This window comes from Rosa rugosa, chromosome 2, assembly GCF_958449725.1.
Source record: "Rosa rugosa chromosome 2, drRosRugo1.1, whole genome shotgun sequence".
Classification (NCBI taxonomy): Eukaryota; Viridiplantae; Streptophyta; class Magnoliopsida; order Rosales; family Rosaceae; genus Rosa; species Rosa rugosa.
The window spans coordinates 65,216,748-65,229,217 of record NC_084821.1 but is presented as its reverse complement, the minus strand read 5'-3'; the positions used below and the strand labels follow the sequence as shown (position 1 = coordinate 65,229,217).

General features: G+C 38.7%; 1 protein-coding gene across 1 annotated transcript; it reads right to left on the bottom strand.

Moving 5' to 3' along the window:
* Positions 1 to 4,255: 4,255 nt before the first annotated feature.
* Positions 4,256 to 11,378, bottom strand: LOC133731293 (uncharacterized). Its single transcript, XM_062158700.1, has 10 exons — positions 10,965 to 11,378; positions 9,046 to 9,170; positions 8,688 to 8,933; positions 8,338 to 8,584; positions 7,908 to 8,134; positions 6,665 to 6,956; positions 5,741 to 5,865; positions 5,417 to 5,662; positions 5,092 to 5,335; positions 4,256 to 4,984 (listed from the first exon to the last, which is right to left on the bottom strand). The coding sequence occupies exons 1-10, from the start codon at positions 11,221 to 11,223 to the stop codon at positions 4,743 to 4,745; spliced, it is 2,253 nt and encodes a 750-aa protein (XP_062014684.1). The 5' UTR covers positions 11,224 to 11,378; the 3' UTR covers positions 4,256 to 4,742.
* Positions 11,379 to 12,470: the final 1,092 nt, after the last annotated feature.

The window sequence follows — 12,470 nt, the reverse complement described above, 5'->3', positions numbered from 1 at the left end:
TGCTGGACCGTCAGACCTGAGACTAAAGTAAACCCAAGACCATGGCCACCTTAATGTCAACACCGTCAATCCACAAATGCTCCAAATCGCCATCACCTCCGACTCGAAGATCAGACAGGAACAATCCCACTAGAAGGCCAAGGATGATTGTCAATGCCAGTATGCCACCGCCAGAAAATTTCGCCACCACTGCTGACCTAACTCCAGAACAGGAACGACCGCTAGACCGCCGAATAGAAGATTGTCTAAGCCAAAATTGCAGTGCACCCGACCCAACATCTAAACTTAAAACAAGACCTTGAAAGTAACTTATTGCTGAAAAACAAAACAAAGAAACCAAAACCTAAACTTAACATGCGAATAACATAAAATAACACATTTTGGGACCTGAGCCCAAGCACAGACCCAGGCCCAAACTCCGGGAAACATACTTGAATGAATAAAGTTCGAATCAAAATCGACACTTTATTTCAATGAAAGCCAATGATTATGTCAAAGTTTCTAGATCAAAATTTTAATCCAAAACAAGCTTTAGACAAGTAGTAATTACTCAATCGTTTCGGTAACTCCAATTAAGCATGACCAAGAAAGTAAGAGGAGATGTCGGTGGAGCAAAGCTCGCTTAAGGACCACTTATCTCAACTATTTTCCTAGACATCATGCTTAATTTGGGTGAGCCTTGTTGCGAAAGAGTTATAACCAATGTCTTTGTTGACAATAGTTTCCAAAATTTGGATTTAGATCGAAACAATGACGTTTAAATGGTCAAATTTTGATGCTTACGAACGCTATTAGTCCGTAGCTTACGAACGCTCTTAGTTCGTAATATTTCAAAAGAATTTAAATTAAAAGCGGGAACTTTTAGTAAAAATTACCTCGAAATAGGTCGCCGAAAATTTTGGCCGGAAAAAATCATCGGAAAAATCTTGCCGGAAAAGTAGCAGGAAAACTGGCCGGAAAATGTCGCCGGAAAAGTTGCCGAAAATCGTTGACCGGAGGGTTGACCGAGTTGCTGACATGGCTGATGACGTGGCGGATCTAATGTCAGTGGGCCTGTGGCAGTGGGCTTTGACTCCCTCTGGGCTTCTCCTTCCATTTTTTTTTTTTTTTCTTTTCTTCTTTTGCCGGTTCAAGGGTGCAGATGCTCAGGTGGCCGGTTCACATCTTTTTAGGCCGGTTCCGAGGAAAATTTTTTCGATTCCCGGACTCTTGGATTGTAATACCCCGAAAAATCCAAATTAATTTCCGTGGATTTTTAGAAATGATTTCACGATAGTGGGAGCGAGTACGAGGCTTGGAGAAGTTATGGAATTAGTTCGAACGATTAATTTTCGAAAACGAACGTTATTTAGGAGGTCTCAAAAAGTGACTTTTTATACATTGGGAATTTGGGAAAACTTCATTCATGAAAGTTGTAGAGCGCGTCGATACGAGTTCGTGGACATATGGAATGCGAAAATCGGAGTTCGTATGAGAAAGTTATAAGCGATTGAAAATCGGGAAAATTCTATAAATACAAAAAAAAGTTCCGGAAATTGCATTGGAGGACAGAAATTTCAGAAACCTATATTTTCTCCCCAATTCTCTCCCGAGCCCAGATTTGTTCCTCTCTCTTCCACCGGCCATATCTCCCTCCACAGACCTCCGATCGACTTGATTCCAAAAGTATTTTCATTCGCCTTGAAGTCAGTTAAAACTTCCTAGAAGACATCAAAGTGAGAAAAGAACCATGGAAGGTGCTAGGAGGCCGAGAAGCTGCACAGCTCGAGCTGGAATTCGCCCGATGCTGCTCTTCCTTCACCGGCCGATATCTCTCTCATCCAACCTCGAATCGAGTTGATTCCAAAAGGGATTTTGCTGGGCCTGAGCTATATTACAACTTTGTAGAAGACATCGAGGGGAAATAACCAACGTGGTAGCCGCTACAAGTCGAAGAACACGGTGCAGTCGAGCTGGAAATCACCTCCTTTCCCCACCGTCGTTCTCCCTCCTCCGGCCACCTTTTGGCGTGATTCTTGAGAGGATTCTGCACTTCTGAGGATGTAGATCATTTCCCCTAAGGTGGATTGCATCGATTTCATCTGTGGAGATCGAATTGGAACGAATTCAAAACTAGGGTTCTTCGGGTTTCAAACCTTATAAGGTAAAATTCTACTTTTTGGCTTATAATCTGACTTTGGTGTAGTTATGAAAGTTTCAATTCGAGTTAAGATGAAGAACTTTCGTGTTGGGAGTTTTGTCTAATTTTGACTTTGGATGGGTGGCGGTGCCGCCACTGTGATGGTGGTTTCCGGCGACCTCCGGCCACCCCAAGGACAGTTTCTGTCCATTTTTGTGTTCTACGTGTCGATACGATCGTTTGCATATATAATTCATAATTTTTGGATATCGTATGATTAAGTTATGAATTTTTAAGTTTCGATCGTTCGATTTGTGATCTGTGAAGATCAGACCGTCCGATGGACTTGTAGTTTTGTTATGTTGATCTTATGACTGTCCCAGTGGCTTTGTGTGGTCATGGGCGAAGATCCGACCGTTGGATCTTCGTATAATTGTGAAATAGTGATTCGGAAGGCGATTCGTGAGAATCTAACCGTCGGATTTTCGTATAATTTTGAGGAGATGTTTGTTAGAGTGATTCAAGAAGATCTGACCGTTGGATCTTCGTGATAATTTTGGAGGATGATCCTAAGGGCGATCCGTGAGGATCCGACCGTTGGATCATCATATAAATTCGATCTGGCCGTTGGATCATCATTAAATTAGAATCCGACCGTTGGATTTCCGTATATGTGTGGTTTATGAATGATTGCTAAGTTAAGATCGTATCTGACTAGGTGATTGACGGTTTGAGTTAGTGGACGATTGTGGATCGTATTTTGAGCGGAATTGAAGACGCAGCGGGATTATCGAGGTGAGTAAACCTCACGTGGTTCATATTACGAACCGAGTACTTTTAATTAATTTATTTTTTGTCGTCATTGTGTGAGCTATAGTTGGTATTAATGGGCATTCCTGTGTGAATGTCTATCTATATATATATTATTTATGTGAAATAATATGTATTGTTGAAATTGTGAGATATTATGTACTGTTATGGTTGTGTTGAGTTTATTGTTGAAAAGCAACAATATTGTGAGAGGTATTAAATTTATTGTTGAGAAACAATAAATTGTTGATTTGTTGAGATATATTGATCTGTGGAGATCAATAGGTCACGGGGGTGACCATGACATCTATTAGTGAACCACGCCCTTGTACCGGGTAGGTGGAAACTAATAGCATTAAATCGTGAACCACGCCCTCGCGCCGGGTAGGTGGAAACGATCAGTTAGAGCTCTAGTCTGTCTGCCAAATGTTGAGTGACCTTATGAGGGTAACGGGGAGTGACTCATAAGTGTATAATATTTATATATATATATATATATATATTTATATATATATATATATATTTATATATATATGAGAGTGAGAAAGTGAAGTGGTTTTGTGGTGATCATTGTAATTGTGATGTTTCTACATTTCTATACTTGAGTTAAAGGAAATGTATTTTATTAAATCAACAGTTCTTCTTGTTTACTCATACTGGCTGTAAAAAGCTTACCGGGTTTTGTGTTGTTGCAACTCCCGGTACACTATTCAAATTGTGTAGCGGGTAATCCTACAGGACAGGAGAACCAGGACGGTGATCGTGCGGTTAGAGCAATTGTTAGAGTTTTACAGCAATTGTACGTTGTGAGGTGTGTTATGCTCATTTGAGCTTTACAATATTGCTTGTGAGAGTGAATTGTAATAATGAACTCGAAGTTTCGAGATTTGGATTTTGTAATTGTAATTATTCATGTTTCGGATTTGAATTTATTATTCAAAATTCGGGGCGTGACATGGATTGAGGCGCTACTGCTAGAAAAATTTCGTAGCAATTGGAGGTCCGGAAGATGGTGAACTGGTGGAGTATTTGCTGCGGGTGGTTTGGAGCTTCTGGTGGCCGGTTCGGTAGGTTTTCGGCCTGTTCTTGAGGTGGCGCCGCTGGTTCTAGACTCCTGGAATGGTGGGCTTCAAGATGTGCGGCAGGGACCGAAAGGGTTTCAAGATTTTGTATTCGGATTTAGGGTTTTGGCTATTAGGTTTTAAGGTTAGGGCGTCGTGCTGATAACATGTTTAAGGAAAAGAGAATCAAGAGAGATTTATGAGAGAATTATATGTTTCATTATTGAGAATAGGAGCCCTATATATAGAGATTACAAAGTACATATTCTAATGATACAAGGAAAATTATTCCGAATAGGACTAGGAATTCTGGAACCTTATCTCCTATTACAAACATGAAACTAATCATAATTTGATTAGGCACACATAAGTCGATTTCCTTCAACACCCATTATTTGTTTCAGGACCTCACTGAGGAACCTGCTAACATTCAGCCAAACATGGTGGACCTAGCCCCAACCACTAGACCAAACCCACATGGGTCTTCAACACCCATTATTTATTGTTGTAAATTGTTCTTGAATGTGGTGGCTCCCCTCGTATCATTACTTACTCTGCTTAGAGTTGTACGTGTTTATATAATGATGAAGACCCACGTACTTCTTGGATTGATACTCATCTTTCCCCCACAATCTTACTGTTGATGTCGCCCTTGAAAAAAAATAGCTTTATTACCGTGAAATAAGATTCCCTACAGACCAAGAAAAAGTGAAATAAGATTCCCACCGAAAATTTCCATAGCCTCTAAGTATCTACATCTCCGCCACCAGAGGATTGAATTCTAGCTCAACTAGGTGACTAATATCCATTGGATAAGTGTCGGCAGACTCATCCGAACTGTAGCTTTTGTTGGCACTGAACATATTAAAAGCTTCAGTAGGATGGAACCCGTCCCAAAACACGTAGTCAGCCCTATTCTGGCATGGAGTCGTGTCTGCCTCACACAGACCACCACTGTTAAGTATACAGCACCCAGCATCCGAAACAGTGAATCCTGCAACAACAAACCGTTCGAAAAAGTTAACATTTCCTCCTACCCTACTTGTAATGAGTAATGACAGTAGCAGAAGATTTAATAGTTATGAACATGTATGAAACTACCAAGAGCTGTAGTATTGGCTGAACCGATTTCATAGTTGTTAATGTAGACGAACTTTGCATCAGTCAAATTGCTGTTGAGCTGATCAACAAGAGATACAAGCTGTTGGTTGAAAAGTTGGGCTGCATAGTTGAGTTCTTCGGAACATGATCCATTCGTGCCATAACTAGCAATTGCAGCAGGAGTGCAGCCTAGTAGTCCCAGTCCACTCAGAACAACCTTCTTTGCTCCATACTCATACAATCTCTGATAAATAAAGACGGTAAGAGCCGAATCGATAATCGACTTAGATCTTGTTGTTCAAGACATCTATTAAGTAAATGTTACCAGTATTTGCCGAGAATATTGTTCGACAAGAACTACTGCATATTCCTCAACTGTATATTCTTGACTGGTGTTATAGTACTGAGGTAAAAAGTAATTGTTAATGTAGTCATTGCTGCCCATTCCGACTGAATATAAGCACTTGTTCAAGTACTTTCTGGCCAAGCTTTTCTTTCCTAGCATGCTGATGATGCGCATGATTGTTTTCCTGTGGTTTTTTAACTGTTTTCCCATGCTGAGTACTGTGCCCTGCAGCACAAGAAAGCACACTTTTAATTCATTTGCCAAAAGTAAATTAGTTGATAAGTTTTATTATGTAATATATACCGTTGTTATCCCGGTTTCTCTTCGAATTCCTGATCCACCGGATGCGTAGTTTACACCGCTGAGTATGGCAGAGCCATTAGCATAAGCAAATGGTGGAATGTAGTTTTCAAATCCCAGAAGTTCAGCTGTAAGAAGAAGATGATCAATCAGCCTGGAATGGGGGAGAAGATGGTTTTTCTCAGCTATCCTTTTCAAAGTACAGATAATTGACAACTAAAGATGGGAAATATGACGTAGACAATCACTGAAGCCGAAAAACTTAATATGTTTTATATTTTATACAAGTATTATGTACAAAATTAATCATCAAATCCAAGATCACACTTGCTACTGCACATCGGATTACATGTGGAATTTCTTGTGTAGCTAGTAAGGTATGATTGGAATGGATAGCTCACTGTTATACCATGTACAAATTTAGGCATTCAGCCCAAGATCTCACGTATAGTTATGCAGAGGCTTAGATTGTCCGATGTTGAACTCTACATTCTTTAACATATTAGCTAGACCCGAAAAGCTGCTTAAGTCGTTAAGTAATGGGTTAACAATGTATATCACGTCAATATGTTCATCAGACTATAGGACCACAAAATGGAGGACAAGAATTTGTTATCCTGCTACTCTTTATTTTTACAAACTGCGCTATCAAGTCGGCAACGAATGTAATAGTACAACTATAGAAAGGAAATATGATGTGGAGGATCACCAGACCCTACCACGGGACCGAAAAGGTTAGGTAGTTCGGGAATGAGTACAGTGTTTGTCAAACAATTAAAAGGACCCCAAAATGAAGCAGATCGAATATTATGTTATCCAGCTATGCTTTCATAAGCACAAACCTTGCAATCGAATCTGCAATCTATAAAACAGCAATGTAATCAATTCAGTGACAAGTCATGAAGGCAAAGAATTAGAGGAGCATACTATGTATATCAACGGTGGTGCGGCCGTTGCAAAACCTTCCAGTTGGTCCATAAGGAAAGTCAATACCATATGGCTCGTAGTTGACCTTAGCCGTAGTATTAAGCACATTGTTGTTGCCACTATCAGCCAGTGAGTCCCCGAAAATGAAGAAACAGGGCACTTCTGGCTCTCCAAGAACAGAGGAGGAATGTTGCATACTTAGTACCCAAGACAGAGAAATCACCACCACCAAAAGCTTCATTACACAAGCCATTGAAATCACAGAAAACCCCCAGGTTTGAATTCCAATGATTCAAAGCATAAAATAAAGTTTGAGGGAGGCTGGAGAAAACTTGAAAAGACAGGGTGTTGGTATTTATAGAAGAAATTTCCCACGAGGAACTGAGGCTAACCTAATCTTCATACAAGTTTGGTGGAAAAGGAAAGGTAGCTGTCTTCATTCTCCAGAGAAAGTTCCCTATTGTGGCTGTATTATAGAGGCTCTATTATAAGTGATTGCACACAGGTGAAAGGTCCTAAACTGCTCTCCCCTGTTGTTATAATTTATAATAAAAGGAAAAAAAAGAATGATGACCCATCAACTTCATTCAACAAATCAGAAAGAAAACGTTTAGTAAAAACTAGTTCATTATAAGCCACATCGATCTATGACCAGTATACCATTATTGTATCAAATTGACCTAGCTAGCTAGCATTATTAATCGGTGTATATATGATTGGTTGGGGCTTTATGAATTTTGTCTTCATATATGCCAAGAGCAAAATATTGTCGATCATTGTCCGGCCAGGCGTGTTCAACCATTATGACAATTGACAAGTGACATATAGAAGATGACGAAACCTTCTACCAGAGGATGGTGTGTGGTTTACTTCTGAAGTTTTCACTAGTAGATCTAATTCTTTGCAGTATGTACCATGTAGGTATTTTGTTTCGGAATATGGTAGAACTTTTGTAAGAGAACGAGATTGGATCATTGTGATCTCTCATGATATAAAATAATTTTTTATCCTGTGGTTGTTAAAAATATAGTCATATAGGACCAGTGCGATCTCAAGAAATATAAAGATAAGTTCATGTTTGTCATCTTATATATACTCATTATGCTGATGTTTTTCATTCTAAAAATGATAAACTATCGAATTTAAAATATACAATGACAAACTGAGAGCTGAAGCAACTAAAAGCTACCTTGTTTTCATTCGCAAAGATTGTTTTGCAAGAATTCTAGGTAGCTGGAGTTGCTGGGTTATTAATTTGTAGCTGAACAAGGTGACTAATATCCATTGGATAAGTGTCTACCGGGTTAAAAGCATTGTATGATCTGATTGCAGTGATTCGGTTCAAGGCTTCAGTAGGATGGAATCCGTCCCAGAACACGTACTCAGTCCTGTTCTTGCATGGAGTATGGTCAACATTACATTGACCAACTTCATTTACCGCACAACACCCAACATTCGAAACTGTGAAGCCTGAAATGAACGAAGCAGATATTCACTTTTACACTTCTTAATTGTAACGAGACCATAGCATAGTATAAGTAGAAAACGAAACATTTTAAGTGAAACAACAGAACAGATCGTGTTGTCATATTAAACTCAAACCACCAATTTGATCAATGAATCGAGCTTGTTGTTTTCGTAGTTTGACAACATAACATATCAGATAGACGTACCAGCAGCTGCAGGATCTCCAGAACCCATTTCAAAGCTGTTAATATAGATGAATTTTGCATCTGTCAAATTGCTGTTGAGCTTGTCCACAAGTGATACAAGCCTTTGGTTAAACAGTTGCGCTGCAATGTTCAATGTGTCTACACATGCTGACCCATTTGTGCCAAAGGAAGAAATTGCACTTGGGGTGCAGCCTATTAGTCCCAATCCAACCAAAGCCACCTTCCTTGCTCCATACTTGTACAACTTCTTTACAAACACAATAAGAACCAAACAAGCTGTCTAATTCAATTGTCAATGACATTTGGAGAAAGAAAACGTGTTTATTAAGTAATTAACAATTACTAATTACCAGTATTTCCCAAGAATATTGGTTGATGAGAACTTCAGCATATTGCTCAGTGGTAAATTTTTTGCTGGTGTGGTAATACTGAGGCACGAAGTAATTGTTGATGTAGTCATTGCTGCCCATTCCAACTGAATATAAGCACTTGTTTAAGTGCTTTTGGGCTAAGCTCTTCTTCCCAAGTATGTCGACAATGCGTGAGATTATAATCTTGTGGTTCTTTAACTGTCTGCCCATGCTGATTCTTGCACCCTGCAAATTTAATAACCTCTTGTATTTGCTCAAATGTTTGGACACATGAAATTGCCGAAAACCTAAAAACAGAGTCAGTAAGTGATTAAGTGACAAAGAAGTAATTAGATACCAATTGCTTGCCAGTTTCTTTTCGAATTCCTGCCGCGCCACAAGCATAGTTCACACCTTTAAGTATGTCAGAGCCATTAACAAAAGCAAATGGTGGAATGTAGTTGTGAAAGCCTAAAAGTTCAGCTGTAATAAGAAAATATTCCATTAGCGACAACTACATTTGTATCAAAAGTCAAAACTCTTATTCCATTTGTATTTGGTCGACAACTACGAAACACCAAAAACTTAAGTTACAGACAACAAGTAAAAAGAACAAGTATGTGATGCATGCAGTTTGATATTGGCGAACCAAATAGCGACTTATTGGAATAAGAGTTTTGATATTATGTTAGAGAAGGGTCTTTCTAAATGTACCCAGCAAAAATCTTTTTACACCCAGCAACATAGTTTTTACTCCTTATTTCCCATAGTACCCTTTTTTTAATAAACTGAAAATAGAAAAACAAAAGCAGCAATAATAGTAACTGCACCTGCACTCTCTTTATCAAAAGAACTGCACCGGCCCTCTCCATCGAAAAAAAATTGCACCTGCACTCCGACACCTTTGTTCCTCTTCATCCTTTTTTATTCTTCTTCTTCTTTCTCTATATTCCCTTCTTCTTTTCGGTTTTCTCTTTTTCTCTAATCTTGGAGATCTAGATTAAGCAATCTAAGTTTTAAAACCAGCAACTTGGTTGCTCCACTTCTATCTCTCACCTCTCATTTTTAATTTCATAGTTTCATATATTGTTATTGATTCATTTTTCTAACTGAATCAAGCACATATATGTATATCTTGTATGTCCAAACTAATGTTAACAACGACATAAGTAAAATTTCATACGAAGAACCAGTTTCACCTGAAAAAGAAAGAAAGAAAAAAAAAATAGAAGCAGCAGCAGCAATAGCAAAAGTAGAAACCTCTGTACGAGGCCTTGAAGAAAATAAAACAAGATTCTCCCTCCCTTCAATGAAGAAGGTTTTGAGACTCTCAAATTGAGAGTGTGACAGCAGCTAACCAATGAGAAATATGGGGAGGAAGAAACAGACTCACGATGGCGGGGTGTAGGTTTTTCTCTTCTTTTTCTGTTTTTTTTTTTAATTTAAATAAGGGGTAAAAATGGAAAACTAAGAACAATAATTGTGTTGCTGGGTACACTAAGAACTTTACTGGGTACAAATAGCAACACCCGTTAGAGAATTACTTAACACCGGCCGACATAATTAAGACAAAATTAAGGGCATGTGATCGAGACCCCTATAGCAAATGATAATGGCAGTTTCGTCAAAAAAATAAAAAATGATAATGGCAGGATCAAACTGTAAAAGCCCCCCAGCTGTAGTAAGAACCGTTCAATCATTAAGACAAATCTGTGTTATTAATACACAACTACTACTAGACCCCAAAAGCTTAACTACGTATAATATAGGATACATGTGCATCCCCACTTTATACGAAATGAGTGATGTGGGGTTTCAAAATTCAAACCACCCAAGGTCCCAAGGCTTTTTGGAGTCGTGCACTAATACCTGAGAAGTACATATATCATATCTGACAGAGTCGAATTCTTAGATGAATGTTAATAAATTAATGCCAATATAACTATATATCCAACAGAAGGGCCCAAAATGGAGGAGATATCCAGCTACCCTAATGAAGGCACCAGCTGCAATTATTTGAGACCTTTAAAATACAATTATTTACTTCTTAGAATTACAGTCTGATACCATTTTATAGAACGTACACTTCGACCCGATCGAGAGCCATGTTCTCGAGCAAAAAGACCGAAAAAAAAGGAGAAGAAGATAATGCTATGATTGCTCTCCACCTACTCAGCTACCCTAGCCTTTTGAAACCACATACTGAAACTTAACTCTGCTACCTGTAAACAACTATAGAGTATTGAATTGTACATGAGGTAAAGAAGAAGTACATACAGAGAACATCGACGGTGGTTCGACCGTTGCTGAATCTTCCGCTTGCTGTGCCACTAGGGAAGTCGATACCATAAGGCTGGTAATTGACTTTAGCCAAAGTATCAAGCACGTTGTTGTTGCCATTATCGGCCAGTGAGTCTCCAAAAATGAAGAAACAAGGTACTTGTGGCTTTCCATGAACAGAAGAAGAATGTTCTTGCAGGCTTAAAAACCAAGTCAGAGCAATCACCACCACCCACGGCTTCATCCCACAAGCCATTGCACTAACAGAAAACAGAAAACCCAACTCAGATCTATAATGATTTAAAGCATAATATCATTTAAGATTGAGAAACTAGCGGCAAAGAAACGAAAGCTCGGTGGGCGTCTTTATATGACGGACATAGGCCGAGCCGCCGTGTAGGGGCCATGGCTGATGGGAGTGATGGCCCTGTTCATTTATGACCCCCATCTGATATGCATGCACCTAGAGGGCTTCAATGCTGAAACTGGTAGGGTCAACAAACTGCCTAAAGTAAAACCGCTTCCGGTAAGGCTTATATATGTGTTTAATTGGCTGAGATAATACATTACATCTAGTATGTCGATATATGTCTTCCTAATTCAACACTTTGAATAAATAGGGCGTACCTAAACAACCGGGTGGGGTTGAGTGTGGCTATTATGTTATGCGATACATGAATGACATTATAGAGGATGAGACACTTTCATTTCCAACCAAGGTACGTATATGCATTATTATGAAGAACATTTTGGTTTAATTAAGTATTAGCTTGTTTAGCCCCATTGTGACTTATATGTTCTTTTATACATTTCTAGTGGGCGGTAAAGACGCACAAATCATATAGCCAAACTGAAATTGACGAGGTGCGCATTGAAGTGGCTGATTATATGCAGAGTTTGGTGTAGGACTTTTGACTACTAACATGATTTTGAGTAAGGCTAGTTTTTGCTTTGAAGGAAAGTTTGGTGTTTGTAGAACTGATGTAGTTGGTTGCTAATATGTTTATGGGCTAGCCTTTGTAGGTTTTGGGGTTTTATTTTGTGAATTATGTAGAATCATGAATAAAGATGAGAAAATTAATGGAAAGCCCCAATTTTTGGATGATGAGAAATATATTTCTAGATCTTTTCCCACCACCACCAGCTAGATGATTATTTGCACATCATTCTTATATATATGAATTGATGTATATAAATGGGGAACAAAACACTAATGTCAAAGAAAACGATGTCAATTCAGAGATTAGAAATCAGTACCTAAAACTGGACTGATGTCTCATGATTATCAACATATCGAAATGTCACCCCAAAATCGATGTACACAAAACCAATGCACATCGATATCTAAATACCAAACCGTTATCTACTGTTAACTTACAAATCAGCTGTCATAAAGTAAACCGATTTACCATGAAATACGGGACATCGGTTTTGAAAAATAGAAGTGATGTCTACAAACAAGAAACACATCAGTTTATTTGAAAAGAAACGATGTACGACAAA